The sequence below is a fragment of the Girardinichthys multiradiatus genome, chromosome 14 (assembly GCF_021462225.1).
Source record: "Girardinichthys multiradiatus isolate DD_20200921_A chromosome 14, DD_fGirMul_XY1, whole genome shotgun sequence".
NCBI lineage: Eukaryota > Metazoa > Chordata > Actinopteri > Cyprinodontiformes > Goodeidae > Girardinichthys > Girardinichthys multiradiatus.
The window spans coordinates 7,347,216-7,371,057 of record NC_061807.1 but is presented as its reverse complement, the minus strand read 5'-3'; the positions used below and the strand labels follow the sequence as shown (position 1 = coordinate 7,371,057).

Below are 23,842 nucleotides of genomic sequence, written 5' to 3'. Positions count from 1 at the left end.
CGACAAGTCTCGACCCCAGGCCTGGCTCCAGGGAGGGACCCCAGCTCCGCCGTACCGGGCGACGTCACGTGCCTCGATTTTGTAGTCGTCATGAGGGGTTCTTGAACCGCTCTTTGTCTGACCCGTCACCTAGAGCCTGTTTGCCATGGGAGACCCTACCATGGACATTTAAGCCCCAGACAACATAGCCTCTAGGATCATTCGAGCACTCAAACCCCTCCACCATGTTAAGGTGGCAGTTCAAAGAGGGGACAGTCATAGGACTGTTGTCATAACACAAATAATGATCTCTGATCTAAAGAAGTGCAAGAACAGATGAGAAACAGTCTCTCTGACATCTATCAGTCTAGAAAGAGTTAGAGAGCCATGTCTGAGGGCCTGGGACTCCAGAGGACCACAGGAAGATCCATTATCCACAAATGGAGAAAACATGGAACAGTGGAGAACCTTCCCAGTAGAGGCTGAACTACCAAATCTACTCTGCTAGAGCAACAACGAGTCATCCAGAAGGCCACAAAATAACCTAGATCCTCATTTAAAAAAAGTACTTGCCTCAGTTAAGTTCAGTTTTTGTGGTTCAGAAGTAATTATAAAAATGGCCTTCAGGGGAGAGTTCCACAGCCAGAGCCACTACTGACCAAAAACACAAAGACCCGTCTAACATCTTTTTGGGCCCCCAAGGAAAATATTTTATGAACTGACGAGGTCAAAAGTGGCACTTTTCATAAGGTGTCCATCTCATTAGGACAAGTTTAAATCTGAATAGATCACTGATGTTTACTCATCCTGACTTCCCTCTGTCCCGATACAGAAGCATTGGATTAATCTTGTTCTTCAAGTGTGGTTGTTTGCAGCACTTTAGAACAAATTTGTCCTGAACAGAATTTTCTATTGAGACACAATTTCTCTTCTTTTAGCCAAGGAAGCAAACATTTCATTCACTTCTACATAGACTGGAAAACACAAGACGAGGCTGCACTGAGACAGTTAACACTGCAGCAAGGACGTCCTGAGTTTAATTAACAAGTTAATTAAATCCGTGACTCTCTTCTTCAAACCTGTCTTTAAAAGTTGTTTAAAATGACTAGGTGAAGGTAATGAAGTACGTTCTGCAGGTCATTCCATTCATAAGCAGGAACTGTTTGGGAAGCAGTTTTTCCTAATTCTTTACATGAACCTACCAATATAATACTATAGTATTAATTACCACTTTTAGTTTGGCCAAAGAACTTTGAGAAAGGTCAGATGCAGACTGAATGTAGTCTATTGCTACTTGTAAGGATGATGTCGCTGTATAACTACCATCATCTGCATAATAATGAACCATAGTTGGACCTAGATCTATCTCATCACTATTTAGATAAAGAACCAACCATGTATCTCCAAAGCTGCAGGGTTGTTTTTATCTAGAAACTCTAACTGGGTTCTCTAAGTTAGTTGGAAAGCCAGTTCAGTACAGAGGTACTAATGTCCATCTGTTGAAGACCTTCTTAGAGAAGGCTATGATCTACAGAATCCGATGCTTTAGATTCATCTACAGAAAATGCAGCACATGATTTCATGTTCAGAGCAATAAGAATGTTATTTAGGACAGTTGTCATGGTTATTGTGCTTTGGCCATGTCTAAAGGCTGACTGTGCATGAATTAATATATCATGTTCAGATAAAAATAGTTTAATAAGTTCATTTATTAATACCATTGTTGTCATGGTAACTTAGATTAAATTATTAAAGAGGACCAACCATCTTCATGAGATCTTTTTAAACCAAGTGGCGCTAATTAAAAACCTCTGCTCATGTGTTAGCATGTTGTGACTTCTGGTAATAAAGGTCCATTGTGTGTAAAAGTTAAACCATCACAGGTTTGATCCACAGAAAATACTCTGGTTGAGGTGGAACCGATGTCTTTTTGTAACAATCATTCCAGTGATAAAATGAAACTTTTAGAGTCGTAGCCATGATGTGTTATTTCTATGTGACATGGATAGCTGGTATGTTACTTTTCAAAAAGCTCTTATAATGTAAAACTATCCTTAAAATGTCTGTTTGTAAAACAGTTAATTTCAGCTAAAGGTGGCGGTGTGGTAAAACGTATTTAATTTTAGTTCTACAGATGATATTTTAGCTTCTACCCAACAGGACCTCAGTAAAAGTACTGGTTTCCTGTCATCCATCTAAGTCATTCATTAAAGATGGAAAATCCCACAAAACAAAACCAAGGACACAGAAAACAATTTTACCTTCATTTGATTTGTTTTTCTGTCAACGATGATGTGAAATGTTGATGTCAGTGTAATTAATATTTTCCCCTCCGACTTGTTGATTACCTAAAATAAAACAACGTAAACAAATTTACTGTAAGTCTTTTAAAACTATTTTAGCATAAACTTTAAGTAAGGAGGTTTGTCCCACCTTCAGATTTTCTCTGAACGTGTCATCTCAACAGTGGAACCAGTATCACCAGTTAAACCACAACAATCACACATACAAGAGACGGGAACACACAGGAAAGAGACTGGAAGGGAGGTGGAGGAGTGATTGTAGTATTAGAAGAGGTTGTAGTACTAGAAGTGGTTCCAGTACTAGAAGAGATTGATAGCTTCTCTGAAATAAAGATATTAAATAATTACCAAACATTTTCTCCTGAAACCAGTTAAACAATTTAATCCTCCTGACCTGAGACAGAGATCCAGCTGGATGGAGACTCTCCATGACCACTGATGTTACACTTGTAGAGACCTTCATCAGAGCTGGTCACATGGTGGAGGGTCATGTGACCTGCAGGCTCAGTCCTGATGAGGGAGCCATCTTTAATGAAAGCAGCTGGGAGGTTGGAGGAAGTCTTTGTTTGACAGCTCAGAGTGACGTCATCTCCCTCCATCACAGGGAGGACAGGACTCTGCAGGATCACTGATCCACCTCAACACAGAGACAAACTACAGCATTTCATCCATTTCCACACAGCTTCATCAACACTAACTCCACAGTCTTATCTTACCAGAGACAGTGAGCTGGATGCTGCTGCTGGCTGCTCCCTCTCTGGACTCACACCAGTACACTCCAGTGTCCCTTGTTTCCATGTAGGTCATCTTACAGGTCAGACCATCAGGTTTCCCCCATCCATCTCCACATTGAGTTCTGGTTCCTTTGGTTGTGTTTCTCCTCACAGTCCATCCAGCAAAGATATTGTCCTCCTCACAGCTCAGAGACACAGAGTCTACTTTAAAAAACTGAGATCTGCTGGGACTCAGTATTTTTCATTAAATTCTCAGACATAAGCTTGAATCCAAAGGTTATCTTTAAATATTTGAATTTATTTTAATGTGACAGAAGTTGACCAACCTTGATCTGTTGAACAGCTCAGCAAGAAGGTCAGAACTAGGGGAGAAAAGTTGATTCATTACAAACTAAAGCTGCCATCTTTGAGGATCATCTGCCCTGATATTGTATATTTCAGACTCACATATAATCTTAATAACTCAGCTTCTACAGCATGATGTTGTTATTCATGAAGGTCAAATCAACTGTTTTATTCAGTATTTTTATACGGCTCGATTCACTACAAACATGATCTTCTGATCATTTATTAGATAAACGGATCAGATTTATATCCAGAAATATATATTCCCATAGTAATTCCTTTATATTGAGAGATTACCGTGAAGTAAAGTTGGACATCTAGAGAAGATGGAGATCAATGCTGAAAGTTGTCTACTTACAGATCAGACAGTGTGGAGATGCTCCTTCCATGGTTCTTCTCAGTGATCTGACCTGACTATGTTTCATTTCAGTAGAGAACACCAGCTTGAGCCCACCTGCTTCCTGTACGTTGAGTGTGTGATCTTTGTGGAGACAACATGGAGGTTTTCTTTACATTTTATTAACATTGAGATTTAACTGAAACTCTAGGGTCATAGTTTGATAACATGGAGGAATTTTTATAGTTTTATTCGAGAACAAGAATTTTGTCTAAGAAAGTGTGTCAAAATGTTTTGTAATTATAGAAATGATAATAAACTGATTTAAAACAGACTGGTTGGAACCAGACAAAAGGAACATGGAGGTGCTGCAGCTAAGAAGAAGAGGAAGACTATGGAGAAGGTTCATGATGTGGTGAAGAAGAATATGAAGAAGGCTGGTGAGACAGAAGAGAACTGGGATGGTATGAGATGGAGACAGGTGCTGTTGCACCCACTAAAGGTTGCAATCTATCATGGATACCATGAAAGCAAAGGCGTGAACCAACCTGGTAGGTGGGCGGAGTCAGGCAGAACTAACCTTTGATTGACAGCCTATGGGCGGGACCACAGTTTCTTCATTCCAACCCCTCTTAGTGAACCTTAAACTGCAAAACTGTTAACATGCACCTACCTCAGAAACAAGCTGCTTCTTAACTCTCCTGAAAACTCAGTTTTAATCAATCTGGGATTTAGAAACATTATTCTAAACATGGATTATTGTTTCATGCAACATATAAACAAACATTCATTCCAACAAAACAAAGACAAAACATCAAAGACAGACAAATGGCCAAATTTGAAGCTTCAAGAATTCAAAGAAATTTTTAACAATCTCTTTTCAAAATATGTTTTCTCAGCCATATCTTTTAATGCTATAATTGATCAATGTTGTTATGATAATCTTCAGGATCCTTTTTAAGTTGAGTGGGTATAGTCCAAAGAGATCTCAAACTATTTAGAAGCACAGCAACAGTTTTCTCTTAAATTAATCCAAATTTACTGATGCTGAAACCTTTTGCCAATTCTTTGTACTCTAACTCTATAATAATAACTACAATCCTGAGAGTTATTATTATAATTATCTTTTTGTTAGGCTCATTTTGATCGCTGCTGCATTCAAGAATTTATCTGCTCAGGTTAAATGCAAAGAAGTATTTTAAGCCGGCGTTGACATTTTTATGGTCTACCCAAACAAAACAAAAACTGCAGTGTTTGATTTAATCAGAAATTAAGATAAGAAGCTTGACTCCAAACTGGACTTTGTTCCCACATAGTGTTTCAAAAGAAGAACAAACATCATTTTCTTTAATTTGGCTATTTAAATTTTGAGGGTTGGGGAGAAAATTATTACTAGAACCCCTCTTTAATTTATCTAAATGCTGATAAATGTTCCAATATTTTATTTCTTAGGAATCTGAAGTTACCTTGTGTACCTTTGTACTCCTAGGTATTCTTTTAATCTTTAAACCCTAAGAAATCCAACAAGGAGACTGGAGTTTGAGCCGACCATCCTCTTTAGTGTTAAGAGGGCCTTTATTTCTTTTCTTTTCCTAAAATGAAGGATTTTACTTGTCTTTATTCAGTTATAAAAATCCTAACCTTGGTTCCAAAACAAAACTCTTCAACCCCAATCTGTGTCCCCAGAGTAGAAATTGTGAGTATTATTGCATTTCAAAGCCACCAAAATGACTGGAACTCATCATTGGCTTAGATCTATTTTTAATAGGTAATCAATCTACTTTTAATTAAGTATTATAATTTTATGGACCCAAAATCTATGGCTCATGGGCTTCAGGGGTCTAGGAACCACAGGTTGAGTACTGCTGCATTGAACAATGATGTTAGTTTTCTGCAGAGATTGAAGGATTGGCTAAATATATTATTTCTGCCTGGACAATAATCAGATTTAAAATTATTAGTTCACAGCTCCTAATTTACCTCAGATCACATTTGCTCCTAACCCAGTTCATAAGAAGCTTCAGACAAACATTATGCTAAAAAACCAAGAACAAAACAAAAACACAGATCTGTTTGTCAGGATGTGACATTTTGGACTTTGTTTGTGGTTTTGTGTTTTTGTTTACCTTTTAGCTAGATGTTTCTTACTTGTGTTTTGTATTCATGTTAGTTGTGGTTTTCTGTTTTGGGTTATCTTCTGCCCCCCAGTGTGCTCTCCTAGTTCCCTGGGCGTTGCTTTCCTGTTTATTGTCTTAGAATGGTTTCCTTATGATTATTATTATTATATCTCTTAGTTCTTTGGTTCCCTTGCACTCTCATTTATTTTATTTTATGTTACTACTCTCATCATTTCTTCCCCTTTAGTTATTACTCAGTTTAAGTTCCCTTTATTCTCCAGTTCTTCTTAGCTTTGTTCCTCTAGTTCATCTTTGTTTTCCACCCTCTTCTTTATAGGTTAGCTTTAGTTAATGTTTACTTAGGTTTCTTTACTTTTGTAGTCAGGGTTTCCTTATGGTTTCAGTTTTGCTAAGTTCTTAGGTTGTTGTGTTCCCTCCAGTTTCTCAGTTTCCTTCAGTTCATGTTTATCCTTGATTCTTATGCTTTATTTTATCTTGGTTTATAGTTTCATTTAGGTCTGCTTACTGTCTTGTCTTTAGTCCCTTTCCTCAGGCTTTGGTTTTATAAGGTTCACCTGTTCCGTCTGCCTTCCTGCCTCCTTGTCTTACCTGTTCTTAGTTCCTTTGATTACCTGCCTTTGTTCTCCCTCAGTATATTAGCTAGTTTTGTTTCATTGTTCCTTGCTGGTTCCTCTGTTTATTTACACTCTGTTCTGCCTACTCGTTGCACAACTCGGGTCTACCCACTACTGCCAGATGTAAGTTTTGGATCTCTGGTTTACCTGCAGTGATTTTGTTATGCTTGTACCCTTGAATAAAGCTGAAGATTATTTGGATTATGCTGCTGCCAAGCTCTTGTCTGCGATTTTGTCCACATCAAAACCACATCGTTTTAAAATAAAGAAAAAGCATGCTTAAAAAACTTGGTACTGTGGTGGAAAATAATTCCACAGTTCTGAAGACCTTTTCTATGCAGAGTCCTTTAGGGAACATGAGATTAGTTTAATTTTTTGTGTGATACCACAATCAGAATCTTTCTTATCTTCAAAAATAACCCAATTTTTTCATTCTCATTTTAAAGGTTTGTTTTACCAAGGAAAATGTGTTTAACAAAACCAATTACTTTTAAAAGTTTTTGCTGGTGATATCTTAGAAAACAAGTGTTTAAATATTTCTGTGCAACACAGAACTGATTAGGTTTCCTTTCCTTCCCCACAGGAAAACAAAAAGAAACTGCAGAACCAAACCTTTCATAGTTTTATGTCAGGACCTGATATAAGGTACAGTGTAAATCAACACGCTGCATGAATCAGAAGAGGGAAGACAAAACACTAATATAACCTCTTCCCAGCAGCTACTGTGAAAAATAATGAATTTGTACTTTCCATAAGCGTACGTTAGCACTTGCAGACAAAAACTGCACCAAACTGTAAGTACTGTGTCAGAGACTGTAGGAAGACCATCTGCAGTAGAACTAAGCCTGTTTTAATGAGGTCTCTACCCATTAGATTTATGGGATACAAACTCTGACAACAGAAAATAATACCTGAAGGAGAAACCCATCAGGTGTTACTCATGCGATGGGTTTTAAAAATACTCCTTTATGAGATCTGTCCTGAGAATAACATAGAAACACATGGTTACTGCTGAGTTTTGGAGATGTTGTAACTTCCTCTGCTTTTTAATAACTTTTAATAACTAGCATAGTTAACCCTGAATATTCCACGACGAGAGAGAGAACTTGTTTCTCTAAAAGAATTAACTGGAAAGTATCAAATGAGCTAGGTTATCACCCTTTTGAAGATACTTTTCTAACCCTAAAATAATATTTTAACCCGCTATATCTGTCAACGTCAAGCAAGCGTGTCACATGAGCAGCGGTTAATAAGCGTTCTTCATTGCAGAAAATAGGAAAAGATTTATGCAAATGTGTGTGTGTTTGTACGTTACCCCCATCAGTTTCTAAATCGCTCCAGAGTCAGACTGTCATGCACACAGTTCTCTATCAGTCCAAAAAAAAAAACAGGCCCTTCCCAGGTGTGTTGGTGGGACATTCACTCCTTTGTCCACTTTAACTTCTCCAGGAGGGAGAAAGAACTTTGCTCCGGCCTGTTTCTCTTCTGCTAAGCACTAAGCACTAAGATGTGCTTTCAATATAAATCCAGTGTATCGCTCTTCTGGCTCTGGCAAACAGCATGGATCGTTGTCCATCTCAGTGGGTTTGGGGCCAGACTTCTTCTGAGTTTCATTCTGGTGGAAAATCACACTGTCATTTGCAGCAGGCAGACAGGCAGGCAGACCCTCTCTATTTCAGGCCATGATGAAGAAGCGTCTCTGGTGGAGTAACCATGGGAAGGGCAGGTTTCTAATGTCCAGACTCAAAAACCCAGATGTTGCACTCAAATCCCATGTGTGTGTGTGTGTGTGTGTGTGTGTGTGTGTGTGTGTGTGTGTGTGTGTGTGTGTGTGTGTGTGTGTGTGTGTGTGTGTGTGTGAGAGAGAGACAGAAGAAAAAGTTTATTATAGGTTCAGATTTTGCACAAAGAAATATTATCAGTCAGTCAGTCAGTTGTCCCCCTGCCTGTCACTTCCTTCCACAACATGCACTATACTCCTTTCTAAAACATTTTTCTTTACGCATCTCTAATGTCCCTTTTCACTTTTACCTTCTTTTTTGACTGATTGCAGTATTTAAGACAAACAAAACTTCCTGCAGGAAAGTTTTAACTATTTAACCCCTTAATTGATGCACTCTGTTATTTTTAATCTTTTTCTTATTTTTATTTTACTCCCAATCTCCATCTATCAACTGTTTTACTTTATTTAACTGATTTACACTCAAACTTCCACCCTGTGGAAAACCAAACTTATCTTCCCAAATTAAAGCACATTTAACACAATCATCTCCACCTTTTTCTTTCATTATTCTATAAATCACAGAGTCTGGAGAAGGACCCAGCTCTGATGCCTTTGAGGTTCCGGAACCATTTTTTACCTGTTCAGCGGCAGGTCTGCCGTCTGGCTTTTCTCCTTTATAAGGTGTAGAAATTTGCAAAAAACCACCCGCAAAACCCTTTGTTTTGCTTTATCTTATTGTTACCAATACAAACCTCCCTGTATTCCTTACAGGGTAACCTGGCCCTCAGTCGATGTCCTCCTTCTCCCAACTCCGGAACCTAATCAATTAGTTAGGAGATGATGGTTAATGTGTAATAAAAAACAATAATATATATGATATCATACAGAGCAACTTCTCACCCACATATATTTGCAGATCTATGGTCCGGATCCGATCGGCCAGAAGCCGCAGGCAGGCACCAGGACTCCCCTCTGTTAAATGGAGGTGGACTGAGGAAAACTTAGTCTTTATGCTGGCCAGGCATCCTTATCCCCTCCTATGGATTTCTCTGGCACGTTAGATCTTGTTCGTGACGCCAAAATTGTTGTGGATTTTTCTTATCAAAGTGAGAGACACTTCAACTCATTAACAGGAGAAAGACCGGAGTTTGTCTTTATAAGTTTATTCAAAGGCATTCAGCATTTGAAGACCCTGTTACTGAGCATAGTCAGTGAAGCAGAGCCCCGAACAGAATTTACAGACAGTATTTATACCAATATGTGGGTGTTACCTCAACTTAAAAAGAGTTTTGAAATATAGCCCCTAGACCCTCCCCGGGTCAGAGGTAACAAAGTTATTTATGAGGGCACCCATCTACCATCCCTTGGGATACAACACCTCAGGGAGTGTTAACCACAAAACTCCTGATAATGAATTTAGAGCCCATCTGCTCTTAAGTAACCAAACACAGAGGTCACAGGTGAGAGAGGTAAAAAGAAGGTCAGAGCATTAAAAGAATTTTCCCATAACAAGATTAGAAAGGCTCAAGTGAATAAAGAGAGTGTTGATACGGTATTTTTTGATACTGAAAGAGCATATGATATGATGTGGAGGGAAGGGTTATTAATGAAAATTAGAAGAATGGGTATAAATGGTCGTATGTTTAGATGGCTTGAGAATTTTTTAGAAGGAAGAAAAATACAAGTGACGATAGGGAAGATTCTGAGAGATTGAATAGAAAATGGGACACCACAGGGAAGCATAGTAAGCCCGTTATTATTTTCTGTTATAATTAATGATGTGTTTAAGGAAGTAAGGGGTGGAATGGGATTTTCACTTTTTGCTGATGATGGAGCAATGTGGAAAAGGGGAAGGAATTAAAAATTTATTGTAAAGAAGCTTCAGTGGGCAATTTCAGTTGTAGAAAAATGGTCATATAAATGGGATTTTAAGTTTTCTGTGGAAAAAACTAAAATAATGTTTTTACACGGAAAAGAGTTGATGAAAAATCAAGTTGAAATGATATGATCAGGAGTTGGAAAGAGTTAAAACATTTAAGTTTCTTGGGTTCTGGGTTGATGAAAGAATGACATGGGGAATACACATTAAGAAAATATTAGATAAATGTAGGAAGGTGTTAAATATAATGAGGTATTGTAGCCGAGTGGGGGAACTGATAGAAAGGCATTGAAAGCCATTTATACTGGATTAATTAGGTCAGTCTTGGATTATGGGTGCATAGTTTATAATTCAGCAGCAGATCCAACTCTCTAAAAGCTAAATTATATTCAATATCAAGCTTTAAGAATATGTACAGGTGCTTTTAAAACATCTTCAATAGCAGCATTACAAGTTGAAATGGGAGAAATGCCTCTTAAATTTAGAAGGGACCAGTTATCTTTGAATTATTGGGCAAATTTACAAGGACAAAGGAATGACCATCCAACATTAAAAGTGCTTACAACATGTTGGGAAAAGGAAAAAATAAAAAGCTTTGGATGGATAATAAAATCTAAAGCTAATGAAATTAATGTAGATAAATTAGATATAGGTCAGAGTTCCTTTACCTACAATACCACCTTGGATACTTCCTGATGCAAAAATAGATTTTTCATTATTAGAAAAGAAGAACAAAAATAAGTTTATTATGAATAAATATATTTTACAAGAATACATAAACCGGTATTATAACTATGTACATATATATATATATACTGATACATCAAAAAATACTCCAAATAGGATAAGAATAGCTTTTTTGCACCACAATTTAATATTAAAGTAGGAAAAAGGGTAAGTGATGGAGTATCGGTTTATACAAGAGAAATGCTTGCTTTACTTCTAGCAGTTCAGTGGGTGGAAGAGGTTAGACTATTAAAATCAATCATTTGCTCAGACTCTAGTTCATCATTGGCCAGTTTGCAACATAGTCAATCAGATAGTTGACCAGATATATTAATTGAAATACAACAAACACTTTATAGAATCCTTATGATGGGGCTTACAGTTTATTTTATATGGCTTCCAGCACGTCACGGGGTTAAGGGGAATGAAATGGTGGATAATATGGCTAAGAAGAGCGGCAATAGAATAATGGTTGACATTAATGTTAGGTTTAGTGTAAAAGAAGTAAAGGGTATAATAAAACAAAAAATGGAAGAGAGGTGGCAGAGGTTATAGGAAGAAGAAAGGAAAGGATGCTGGTTTTATAAAATACAAAGGAGAATTGGAGACATGAAAGAAACAGGAGAGAAGAGACAATTATATCACGTCTTAAAATAGAACCTTATTTATAAAAGGAAAAGATCAAACAGGGAAATGTGAGTGCGAGGAAGATAAGACAATAGAACATATTATTTTACATTGTAGGAAATATCAGGTCCAGAGGAAGAAGTTGGTTAGGAATCTTAGTAATATGAAAATGAAATTAGACATTGTTTATTTATTGCAAAAGATTCAGAACACAGAGGATATCAGGCTATAATTTATAATTTAATTTTTTTAAACAGTGTTAGTTGTATAATAGGATTTAGTGTATGAAGGGGTATGTATAAGTATGTATAGATGTCATGTGGTTCACACTCCTTACCAGTTGGTGGCGGTAATGCCTCCTTCAGTTGTTTGCCAACCGCCATTATAAGAAGAAGAAGAGGCATCGTTTGTCATCGGTCACGTGGTTTACTGCATTTACAAGCATTGAACCTTTTTACTCTGTAAACTCCTCGAAGCTTTGCTTCAAATGTTCCATCTCTAGAGTTTGGATCGAAGCCGAGTTATAACTACTCAGTAACTGTTAAAGGATCTTTTGAAGAGAAGCTAACAACAAAGATGTGGAGACAGCAGCTCAAACGGTGGCAGAGTGCAGCAGTGGGAGAGATTTCCCAAACAGCTAAAGAGGACAAAGAAGATCAGCAGCGTCTCAACATCCTGGAGGCTGATTTCAACCCTAAAGTTCTGCTGCACAGATTAGGTTTGTATGTTTTCATGTCAGTTACAGTTTAGGAACATTTTAGGTGACTAATGGATTAGCTTCTTAAAGACCAAATGTTCACCATAGACTTAAAACGGTAAACGCTTCGTCACTCGGTGGGAACGACCCACGTCCGCCATTTTGAGTGGTTTGTTGTCCTTCGACACCGATACAAGTTTGTTTAGAAACTAATTAATAGGGCTGCATGATATACCGCGGTGAAGTTAGTTTAAAGTTGGACATTGGATATTCAAGCTCCGCGGAGTTAGCGGCATCTAGCTGACGGTTGATCCGATTCAGGCACTCAGATTTCGGCTAGCTGCTCTCTGTTGCTCCCTCTTCTGACCCGCGGTGGTTCACTTAGGGACCGTCAATAAGTTTCCGAACCAAACAATCGTGGAAAATAAAAATAAATAAATTCCTTGTTTTGTGACCAATTAAAACAAAAACAATAGTAAATCATGCTACTAGATTACAACGAAACACACTCAGTTTTATTAAATTTTAAGCATTTTTATATTTTTAAGAACCACCCTATAAATGTCCTGGAGTGGCCCAGCCAGAGTCCAGACTTGAATGTGATGGAATATCTGGAGAGATCTGAAAATAGCTGTGCACAGGCCTCTCTCATCCAACCTGATGGAGCTTGAGATGTTCTGCAAAGAAAAATGGGCAAAACTGGTCTGCTAAGCTTGTGGTGTCATATTCAAAAAGCTTGAGGCTGTAACTGCTTCCAAAGGTGGATCAACAAAGTGTTTAGCAAAGGGTGTGAATGCTTATGGAAATGTGATTTCTATATATAATAAATTTGAAACGATCTCAAACCAACTTCTTCCAGATTGTCATAATGGGGTGTTGTGTGTAGAGGTTTAATGAAAGAGATTAAATTGATACCATTTTAGTCACAAGTACACCTTCTAAAAGAGAAGTATTATTAAAACTCTTCAGTAATGGATTACTGGTTTATATGGCAGATATATTGATTTTTGTGTCAGTAGGTCACATAACCTGGAAGCTAATGAAGAAAAATGCTAATTTTGAACTAAAAATAATCCTAAAAAATATAAAAATGCATAAAATGGAATAAAAATGAGTGTGACTCATTGATGTAATCTAGTAGCATGATTTACCATTGTTTTTGTTTCAAGGACAAGGAATTTATTTATTTTTATTTTCCATGATTGTTTGGTTCGGAAACTTACTTTGGTTCGTATTATGGAGATATGAAATTAGAGTTAATCCTAGTAAGAATTATATTCAAGATATCTGGAATGTTCATTTTAGATAGGAAGAATGTTATTTTAGATATCTAAAATACATATTCAGTCAAGCTAATAAATGTCAAAATTGTAGAAATTGTAAAGATTTATAGGTATCTGAAACTTAATTCTTACAAGTACAATGTCATTTTCTGAGATTCTGAAATTAAGTTTCTGCTAGCAAAAATGTAATTGAGGACATCTATAATTACAGTTCTGACTAGTAGGAATGTAATTTTGACTAGGAATAATCCTATTTTAGTGATCTACAAATGGAACAACAGAGATGTGTGCGCTTTGAATAAATGTTAAAATGGCCTGCTATACACGTCCGCCATTTTGAGTGGTTTGTTGGCCTTCGACACCGATACAAGTTTGTTTAGGAACTAATTAATAGGGCTGTACTTAATTAGGGAAACATGCGATGTGTGATAACAGTGCCTAATAGTGTGAAGACGATATGACTTGTAATATATGAACAAATACTTACAGTACATCCGGAAAGTATTCACAGCGCTTCACATTTTGTTAAGTTACAGCCTCTTTCCAAATTGTCTTTATCTCTATCTCCAAAATTCTACACATGCTCCGTATTTGTTTGTAGAAATTTGAGGAAATAGATTATTACAATTTTGAATGAGGCTGTAATATAACAAAATGTGATGCGCTCTGAATACTTTCTGGGTTCAGTGTTTGTCTTTCTGCTCTGGGTTCATAGAAATATAACAATTAAATACATAATTTCCATTCCAACACGTCAGTTTTATTTAAAAACCTTAGGCCATTTTTCCTTGTAATGTGTTGATGAGCTTCCTTATCCGACTCTAATAAAAGGGAAACATTAGAACTTAAGCTTTATATTATTATAGTATAAGTGTGAGAAACAGCTATGAGTCATATTAATAAAGGTTATCCTTACAAGAAAATGCAACTAGACATAGCGGCTGTATTAGCATTGAAACAACAGACTGCATGATATAGTTTCTTAATGACTTCAAAACATCGTCCCCATAAACATTTTCTGATGTTCTAAATACAGAAAAACACCACTTAATATCAGTTTTTTTGAAATAACTAAATAAAAACTTAAAATACGTTGAAGAACTTTAAATAAAAGTTAACAAAACTTAAATTCAACTGCAAATCGTCCCATTGCAGTTGTTCCACATTTTCTCTACTCCCTAAGTGGTTATAAGGCTGTTGTATTACTGGAGGAAGGACTTTGCTCAGTCAAACTAGGAGAAGGGTAAGGTACTGGTCAACAACGGTATGAGCAACAATGTAAGTAAACTCAATAAACTCTTTTTAAAGTCTTAAGTGTGTGGTGAACTAAATTATAGTTTTATTTATTGTTTCTCTGTCTCTCATCCTGAGTGAATGTTTTATTAGGGCAGGTTCTTGGTTAAAAAGAAAAACCCAACATGTTCACTTTGCAAGGTTTTATGCATGTGTGCTGATGTGTTGTTATATTTCCTGACACAAAAGATGAGGCAGGAAGTGGTGCTGTCTTGAAGAAACTGCCCAATGATTTCTTTGCCTCCTTCATGGTGGCACTGGGTGGATCATTGGTCTGGGTCTCTGGATCAGTGAAACTTCTTTCCTAGAACAGAGAAAATAATATAGGGGAAATAAAAATACACTTTAATTATCATGATATACATATATCATGTCATTTGTTTTAATATATATATATTTGAATTAAAACAATAAAAATAAATTATGTGAAATTCAATTAATTGTAAGGCAGCATGCTGTCCAATACTGTATCTGCTGTTTATTTTTTTATCTGTTTAATGTCTTTTATACTACACTACAGTATCAGTTTCATAAATGTATCTGTTTATGTACACTGTGGTCTCTCCACTCCATTCTCTCACATTAGTTTCAATACAATAACAAAAGAAAACAAAATCCTGACAAATTGAGCACTACCCTTATCAATAATATAGTAAAAATATTCATTTAAATCTATTAGAGCTATTCAAAATGATTTGATAATGTAGAACACCTTTACAGATGTGTTTTTTGCTACAGCCATTGACTTGCTGATTGCAAGGTGCAGTCTGTATCCAAAAGACTGAATCTGGACCCAGTTGTTTAGTTCTGTAGCTTTCACAATGTTGGCACCATGGTCCAAGGTGATACATACTTGTTGGTCTTCTTGAAGATCCCAGCTGGACAACACCTCACGTAATCCAAGGGATATATTTTCACTGGTGTGCGACTCTGGAAAATACACAGGCTCTAGACACTGTTTCTTTTAGTTCAAAGCCTTCGGTGAGGAAGTGCACAGTAAAACTCATGTATGGTTCTGTCGTGCGACTTGACCAAAGGTCTGTAGTTCTTGCGTAGTATTCAGCTTGGCTCAGTTCAGATTTTACTGTCTTACGTCATATTTCGTACATTTGCGAAATGGCGAAATTGGAAAAGTAATTCCGTGACGGGATGTGGCATCTTCGGTCCAATGTTTTTATCAGACTGAATAAACCTTCCCAGCTCACTGTATTCATGGGCATCATGTCCTTAGCCAAATAACGTGCAATGGCCTCAGTTATGTCTTTGTGTCGCTTCGATGTTTTCTCATAAGTAGTGATACGTGGACGTCAGCTGGACTGTTGTACTCTGACTTTTCGTAAAGTTTGCAACTTTTACTTTGCTAGCGCTTGCTTTTTGAAACTCCTCATACAGGTCTTTGTGGTTGTATTGGAGGTGACAATGAAGATTCATCGTGTTTCCTCACGTAGTTGTTACATGCATTCAGCATGCCTTGCAGAGTACCTCAGTTTGTAAAGAAACGTGCAGTTTTTTTTAACTATGAGTTCTTCGTTACTTACAGTTTCCTCACTTGTCTTGCTCTCAGCCATTGAAACTCTCACTAAAACTGCTTAGTTCTTTGCTAATCCACTCACGTCTACATAGGGGGCTGGCATCTAATGTAAAGAGATCCATCCGAATAGCCAAACACAGTATTTGATTGGTCAAATACTCCAAGCTTTCGTGTGATTGACAAAGCGTGTTACTTTAAGAAGAATTTATGTAAATCATAAACGTAAATATTTGAGCCAACCATTTAAAAAGCTGTACATAAGCTGCTAAGCTTTCTATGTCTAAGCATGTTTTTGCTATCTTTAGGGAAGCCGCCCTACGAATTTAACAATTCTGACCCTGACTGGGTTAAATTGCCCTTAGGTGTGGTTGTGTGCATGGTGGTTTATCTCCATCATGTTTAACTTAGTCAATGGGAGATGACACTTTTGTACTTTTTTTGCCATAGAATCTTTCCATTGATGCCATTTTAAACCAGGGTCTTTCTTATTGTTCAGTCTAGAACACTGACTTTAAATAAGGAATGTCATGCCTTCAGTGGTTTAGATGTTGTCCTGGGTTTTGTTGTGACCTATTAGATTAGTTTTTTTGGAGTACTTATCATTTTTCTTCTAGCACCAGATAAATTCCTTACCTCAGAGGACTTAATGAGCTAATTACCTCTATTAGAAATATTGGATTAGAACCAGCTCTTACCAGTAAATTCCCAAGGATTATTAGTCATTTGATTTGTTTTTTTGTTTGTTTGATTTTCTGTATCATTGTAATGCTTTTCCTCATGTACAGCGCTTTGAGTGCCTTATTGCAGGAAAATGAAAAGTAAAAAAACTTGACTATCTTTGGTAGGCAGGTTACTCCTGGAAAGGTTCCCTGTTGTTCCACATTGTCTCTTTTTATGGAAGATGGCTCTTACGGTGGTTATCTGGATTCCCAAACCTTTTGAAACGTCTGTAACCCTTTCCAGACGCATAGATTTAAATGACTTTGTTATGAACCAGGATCAACGTGTTATTCATATTCTAGGAGTATGCTCTTTTCACAGCGTTCCATTGGAAACAGGTTTTTCTACCAGCATTATGAAGCAGTGAGTAACATTCAAGGGAAGGAACAACAAGGCTGGGAGACAGGAACATAGCACAGATTTCTGCCATGGCAACCATGGGAGCCAGCAGCCAGACCATAAAGGCAATATTGGCTTTTATTTTTTTCCTAAACATAAAGTTTCTCAGGTAATGAAGTGCATCGTTTCACAGAGGATGTTGGTATTTATGTTTGGTTAAAATCAAACATCTGACATCCAAAGGTTTCTTTATCAAATTAAAACAATCAACGATATGTTTTCAGAAAACCGTAGTAGGACTTAGTGTCATGATTTGTAATCGGCCATGTTGCTCAGCTTAGCACAACTGTCTGATCATTTCACTCACCTGTTTCGCCAGTATTTCTACCAGTTTCTCCTCCGATGCCAGAACATTTCTTTGCCTTGCCGCAGTGTTCATGATAAACTTATTGTGTATGACCCAGTTTCCGATGCTACATCTATGATTCTTGCTAAACACTTGTTGGACCAAGCCTTCCATGTATGCTCTTTTGCCTGCCTGTTCGTACCTCTTCATCTTGCCTCATGTCTTCTGCCTCCTCTGTTTATGAACCTATTCTGAAGACCATTGCAGTTGAAAACATTACAAATTGGGGAAAAACTGTACCTGCTTTTTCCAGGTCTTTCTTAGGCTTTCTGTGAGTGCTCCTTGACTCTTGGACAACTTGTTTGATTATTCTTTTGACTCCTTTGTCAGAATTCAGTTTTATTTATATAGCGCCAATTCATAACACACGTCATCTTAAGGCACTTTACAAAGTCAATTAAATCAAATTATACAGATTTCAAGTCAGGTACATGTATTTCAATTAATCATGACAGTGCAGTTGTGGAATTTTCTTATCAAAGTGGGTAGAAGTTGACTCACAAGAAGATAAAATCTGGACTTTGTCTTTATACATTTTATTCAAAGGCATTCAGCATTTGAATGACTCTGTCACTGAGGTTAGTCAGTTAAGCAGAGCCCCGATCAACATTTACACACAGTATTTATACCAGAACATGACAGTGTTATCTCAACTTCAAAGAGTCTCGGGTTCAGAAGTGACAGAGTTATCTAGGAACCCATCTGTACTTCCCGAGACATTCCCCTAAAGCATGAGTTTTAACCATTAAACTTCTGATAATGGCTTTACAGCTTCCTCCCAGATGCTCAGAAACACAGATGCTCAGAGGAGTGAGGTAACCCAAAGGTCATACACTTTGAAACATTTACTACAAGAATTTCCATCACAGCTCCTTGACTCTTGGACAACTTGTTTGATTATTCTTTTGACTCCTTTGTCAGAATTCAGTTTTATTTATATAGTGCCATTTCATAACAAATGTCATCTTAAGGCACTTTACAAAGTCAATTCAATCAAATCATACAGATTTCAAGTCAGGTACATATATTTCAATTAATCCTGTCATTCCTGATGTTTTGGATCAGCTGAAGGTTTACAATACTCCAGCCTTGAAGTAACAAATGCATGGACTAATTTTTCATCGTCACTCGTGAGTTGGGTATTTCTAATTTTGGCAATGAAAGAAGGAAGTCCTAGAAACCTGTTTTAATATGGGATTTAAATGACATGTCCTAGTCGAAAATAGCACCAAGATTTTTTACTTTATTACCGGAGGTCAATTTAATGCCATCCAGGTTAAGTGATTGACTAAGCAGTTTCTTTTTCAAAGATTCGGGTCCAAAGACGACAACTTCCGTCTTGTCTAGATTTAGTAGCAGAAAATTTAAAATCATCCAAGTTTTTATGACTTCAAGACATGATTGTAGTCTAACTGGTTGGGCTCATCAGGATTCATGGATAAGTAAAGCTGAGTATCATCAGCATAACAGGAATATGTTATCCTATGCTGCCTGATAATTTGACCTATTGAAAGCATATATATAGTAAATAGAATTGGCCCAAGTACTGAACTCTGTGGTACTCCACAATTAACCCTGGAGTTTAAAGATGATTTATCATTTACATGAACAAACTGGAATCTGTCAGACAGATAAGATTTAAACCAGCCTAGCGCTGTTCCCCTGATCCCTACAGAATATTCCAGCCTTTTTAAGAGAGTATTATGATCGACTGGATCAAATGCAGCACTGAGAACTAACAGAACCAGAACAGACACAAGTCAATTATCTGAGGCCATAAGAATATCATTAGTGAGTTTCAGCAGAGCTGTTTCAGTGCTATGATGAGCTCTGAAACCTGACTGAAACTCTTCAAACAGGTCATTGCTGTGTAAATACTCACACATTTGATTAGCAACTATTTTCTCAAGAATTTTAGATAAGAATGGAAGATTGGATATAGGTCTGTAATTTTTCCAGTCATCTCGATCAAGCGAAGGTTTCTTAAGTAAAGGTTTAATTACAGCTACCTTAAACCAGAAGACCAGACTACTTTCTAGTGGCACCTGACTTTGACTGGTCTACGGTGAAATTGTCCTTTCCACTTCAGGATTATTGTTGCAGCAGCGCTCACTGGAACAGTCAGAAGTTTAGAAATGCAGCTGTAATCATTGCCATTAGTATGTTTTGCAATAGGAAGACCTTTTTGTGAAGGTCTCTTTGCTTTTACCAGTTTTATCCCTCTTTCTTTGTGGAATAATTGGCTTTAATTTCTTATTATATGAGGAGTATTTGATAGTTGCCAACATCTGGTATGAATTCTATGTCATTGTTTTTACAATTTACAATTTATATTAAACTGAGAAAAGGTTGACATGTTGATTGCTTATTATACCTGCTTTAAAACTTGATTATTCCACATAGAAACTAGTTAAAAAGATTAATTATGCGGCACACTGTAAACAATCGTAGACGAGCAAGATGGAGACAAAAAAGACTAAAATGGTTTCAGTATATGGTTGTTGAGAATAAGTGAACAGATCATGACATAAATCAATAGACATAAGAAGCAACAATGCAAAATAAAAGTATAAGAATAAATGGTAATTAAATCAAATAATTTAATGTAACCAAAGTACCTAAATATATCTTTATTAAAAAGTCACTCAGTCCAGCCTGAAGTTAAAAAACTTTCTAATAATCATGATGTTCATTCATGTTTCATTGTTTCCTGCAGATGTTAAGCTGATGCTGATGGTTAAAGAAGCAGCTCCTGTAAAGCACAGACCTTGTGCTGGCCTACATGACCCAAAGCCCCACCACATAAAGAAGGAACAGGAGGAGGTCTGCACCAGTCTGGGGGGAGAGCAGCTCAATGGGAAGGAGGAGATTGATGCCATCAGGTTTCCAGTCACTGCTACTCCCATAAAGAGTGAGGATGATGAACAGTCCCCTCTGCTCTCACAGCTTTATCAAGACCAAATTAAAGGCAGAGCGCTTCCAGAAGACATCGATGGAGGACAAGAATCCATCAGGATACAAGATCAGGGAGATGGTTCCTTTTCCTCAGAAACTGAAGACATTGAGAAGGATGAAAAGGCCAATGATGGAAACATTAACAAACCTTTTAGCTTCCCTGAGTTTGCTGAACAATTTGTTCACCGTGGCTTTCTTCAGAACGAGATGATAAATTCAGAAATAGGATCTTTAAGCTCGCTGGATAGGAAGAACTGTTTCACAGAGAAGAAAAATGTGGAATCGCCAAAGAAAGTCCAGACAGGAGTGAAGTTTAGCTGTGAAGACTGTGGTAAAACCTTTATTGGAAAAGGACCTTTAAACACACACATGAGAATCCACACTGGACAGAAACCTTTCTGTTGTGATCTATGTGGACAAACATTTGGCCAAAAAGGAAGTTTAAAAACACACATGAGAATCCACATTGGACAGAAACCTTTCTGTTGTGATCTATGTGGACAACAATTTAGCCAAAAAGGACATTTAAACACACACAGGAGTGTCCACACTGGACAGAAACCTTTCTGTTGTGATCAACGTGGACAAAGATTTAGCCAAAAAGGACATTTAAACACACACATGAGAAACCACACTGGACAGAAACCTTTCTGTTGTGATCTATGTGGACAAAGATTTGGCCAAAAAGGAAGTTTAAAAACACACATGAGAATCCACATTGGACAGAAACCTTTCTGTTGTGATCTATGTGGACAAAGATTTGGCCATAAATCAAGTTTAAACACACACATGAGAATCCACACTGGACAGAAACCTTTCTGTTGTGATCTATGTGGACAAAGATTTAGCCATAAATCAAATTTAAACAAACACATGAGAATCCACACTAGAGAGGAAAATGGCTAAGGTTTGAAGGCTCTAACAGATCACGGTCGCTGTAAAATTTGTGATGTGAAGTGCAAGGCCAGTGGACAATTTGGACAATTTTGGTCAGCCTCAGATATTTGGCTACAACTCCTGCAATCAGCACCGTTAACACGCCTGCTAATGGATGCAATTTATGCATTAAATTTGTGCGTTAAATTTGTGCCTTATTCAAACTAAAACTGCGTAGTTAATGGTTTTCATGTTGAAGAAATGTTTGAAATATCTGAGATGTTACAATACAAACGGCTGGATGTTGTTTTGATATATTCAATAAAGTTTATATATTGAGAAATACATACACTATCGGTCAAAGGTTTTAGATACACTTTCTCACTTAATGGGTCTCTTCATTTTCATGACTATTTACATTGTAGATTCTCACTAAAGGCAACAAAACTTTGAAGGAACACATAAAAACGCCAGTAACTGTCCACTGTCTCTACATGTTCATCCAGGAGGAGTGAATGCTGCAAGTCACTGACTGGATGCAATCTGCTGGGTTTCCTTAGACAGAAAAACTTTTTATCCAATTTAAATAAATAACTGAATCTGACTGCACTGTTCAATGATTAGGATTAATTGGAATGTATGAACCTGACTTTGTGAAGTGCCTTGAGACAACATGTGTTGTGAATTGGCGCTATATAAATAAACTGAATTGAAAACATAGTTTAGGTTATTTTACAATTTCTATCAAATTAAAATGGTCTTTAATACCTACAAATTCTCTCCTCAAAATTCTTCTTGTTCATATTTCTGACACTTCAATGTTACATGTTCTATTGTTTCCTCACCACAATGATCACATTTTCCTGTATTATGTTTCTTTATCTTAAACAAATCTGCCACTCTTTCTTGATTTTCTGTTTAATGATATTTCTCGCCTCTGACGTAAATAAATCCATATGTGTTCATTCACAGTTTTGATGCCTTTAGTGAGAATCTACGTACAATGGAAATTGTTATAAACCTAAAAAACATTGAAAGAGAAAGTGGTTCTACAGTCAATAGAAATTGCTCCTATGACACGACTGCACGTCATTTTTATGCCAACAGCAGCCTTTTTTGTATAATATAGGTGATGCAGAAAATCATTCAAAAGCAACTGTTTGTCATGCTGTCATGAATGTTGCTGTTGTTCTTAAACTGTTACTGTACAGCAGAGGTGTCCATGGTGTCAACTGCAAACATTCAGTGAAGTCAGGTTGTCCTCCTTAGCAGAGTGTTGCGTGTCCCTACCTGCCACACAGGACACCAGGGTTTAACTCTGTGTAAAAAGTGTAATTGTGGTTTATGTCATCAGACATACATAGCTTAGGTTTAGTTAAAGTTTAACTGTGATTCTAGATGGGAGCCTCCACCACTCACTAACACACAGACACACAAGAATAATGAAAGAAGAATTTCACAGAACTGCAGGAATCAGTGAAAGCAGTAATTTAGTTGGTATCACATTTGAGACTTCAATCATTGTCTATTGATATATTTCTGGGTTTCCAGGCATCATTCACTGCATACATGGCAGTTACATTCACTACTCCTTCACTGAATGAAGGAGATTGTTTTATTTGTTTTATATTATATTGCACAGTTTATCATCTGTTCAACAAGCGTTAACATTGATTCTGTCATTTGACTATGCTGCACCTCTCATTTAATTAATCTGAGTATGCTTTGTTGATAACTACACAGTTTGTTTAAATGTAAATTTAATGTTTCGTGGTTTTATTCTCCTTTACTATACAGCCTCTTCTTCTTCTGGTATTTTTTGCAAATAACTTTGAGGTGTGCATTACCGCCACCGACTGGTATGGAGTGTGGTTCTTCATGGTTTTAAATGTACTTATTTACTGTTACAATAATCAAATTCTTTTTATTAATTTAGTTTTTTAGAAAAATCTAACTATGATTTGAAAATGTCTGCTACCTAAACTTCTTTGCAATGTATCTATCAAATTAAAATGGTCTTTAATACCTAAAAATTATTTCCTCAAAATTGTTCTTGTTCATATTTCTGACACTTCAATGTTACATGTTCTATTGTTTCCTCCTCTCCACAATGATCACATTTTTCTGTATTATGTTTCTTTATCTTAAACAATGTAGAATTAAGTCCTTTATGTCCAAATCTTAATCTTGTAATTAACCTTTCCTCTTTTCTGCTCCTTCTTCCAGTTCTTACTTCTTCTACTATCTTGTTGATTCTATAAAACCATCTTCCTTTCCTTCCTTCATCCCACCTTTTCTGCTCAATGATATTTCTCACCTCTGACCTACTAATATTAA

The 23,842-nt window shown here is 36.8% G+C and overlaps 1 protein-coding gene across 1 annotated transcript; it reads right to left on the bottom strand.

Annotated features, from left to right (window-relative positions):
* Positions 1-2,449: 2,449 nt before the first annotated feature.
* LOC124880993 (Fc receptor-like protein 5) lies at positions 2,450-3,254 on the bottom strand (the record flags this gene model as incomplete). Its single annotated transcript, XM_047386469.1, has 3 exons — positions 2,450-2,604; positions 2,677-2,919; positions 2,999-3,254. Coding segments are annotated over 3 exons (639 nt in total), but the record flags the coding sequence as incomplete, so codon positions are not given.
* Between the last annotated feature and the right edge of the window lie 20,588 nt (positions 3,255-23,842).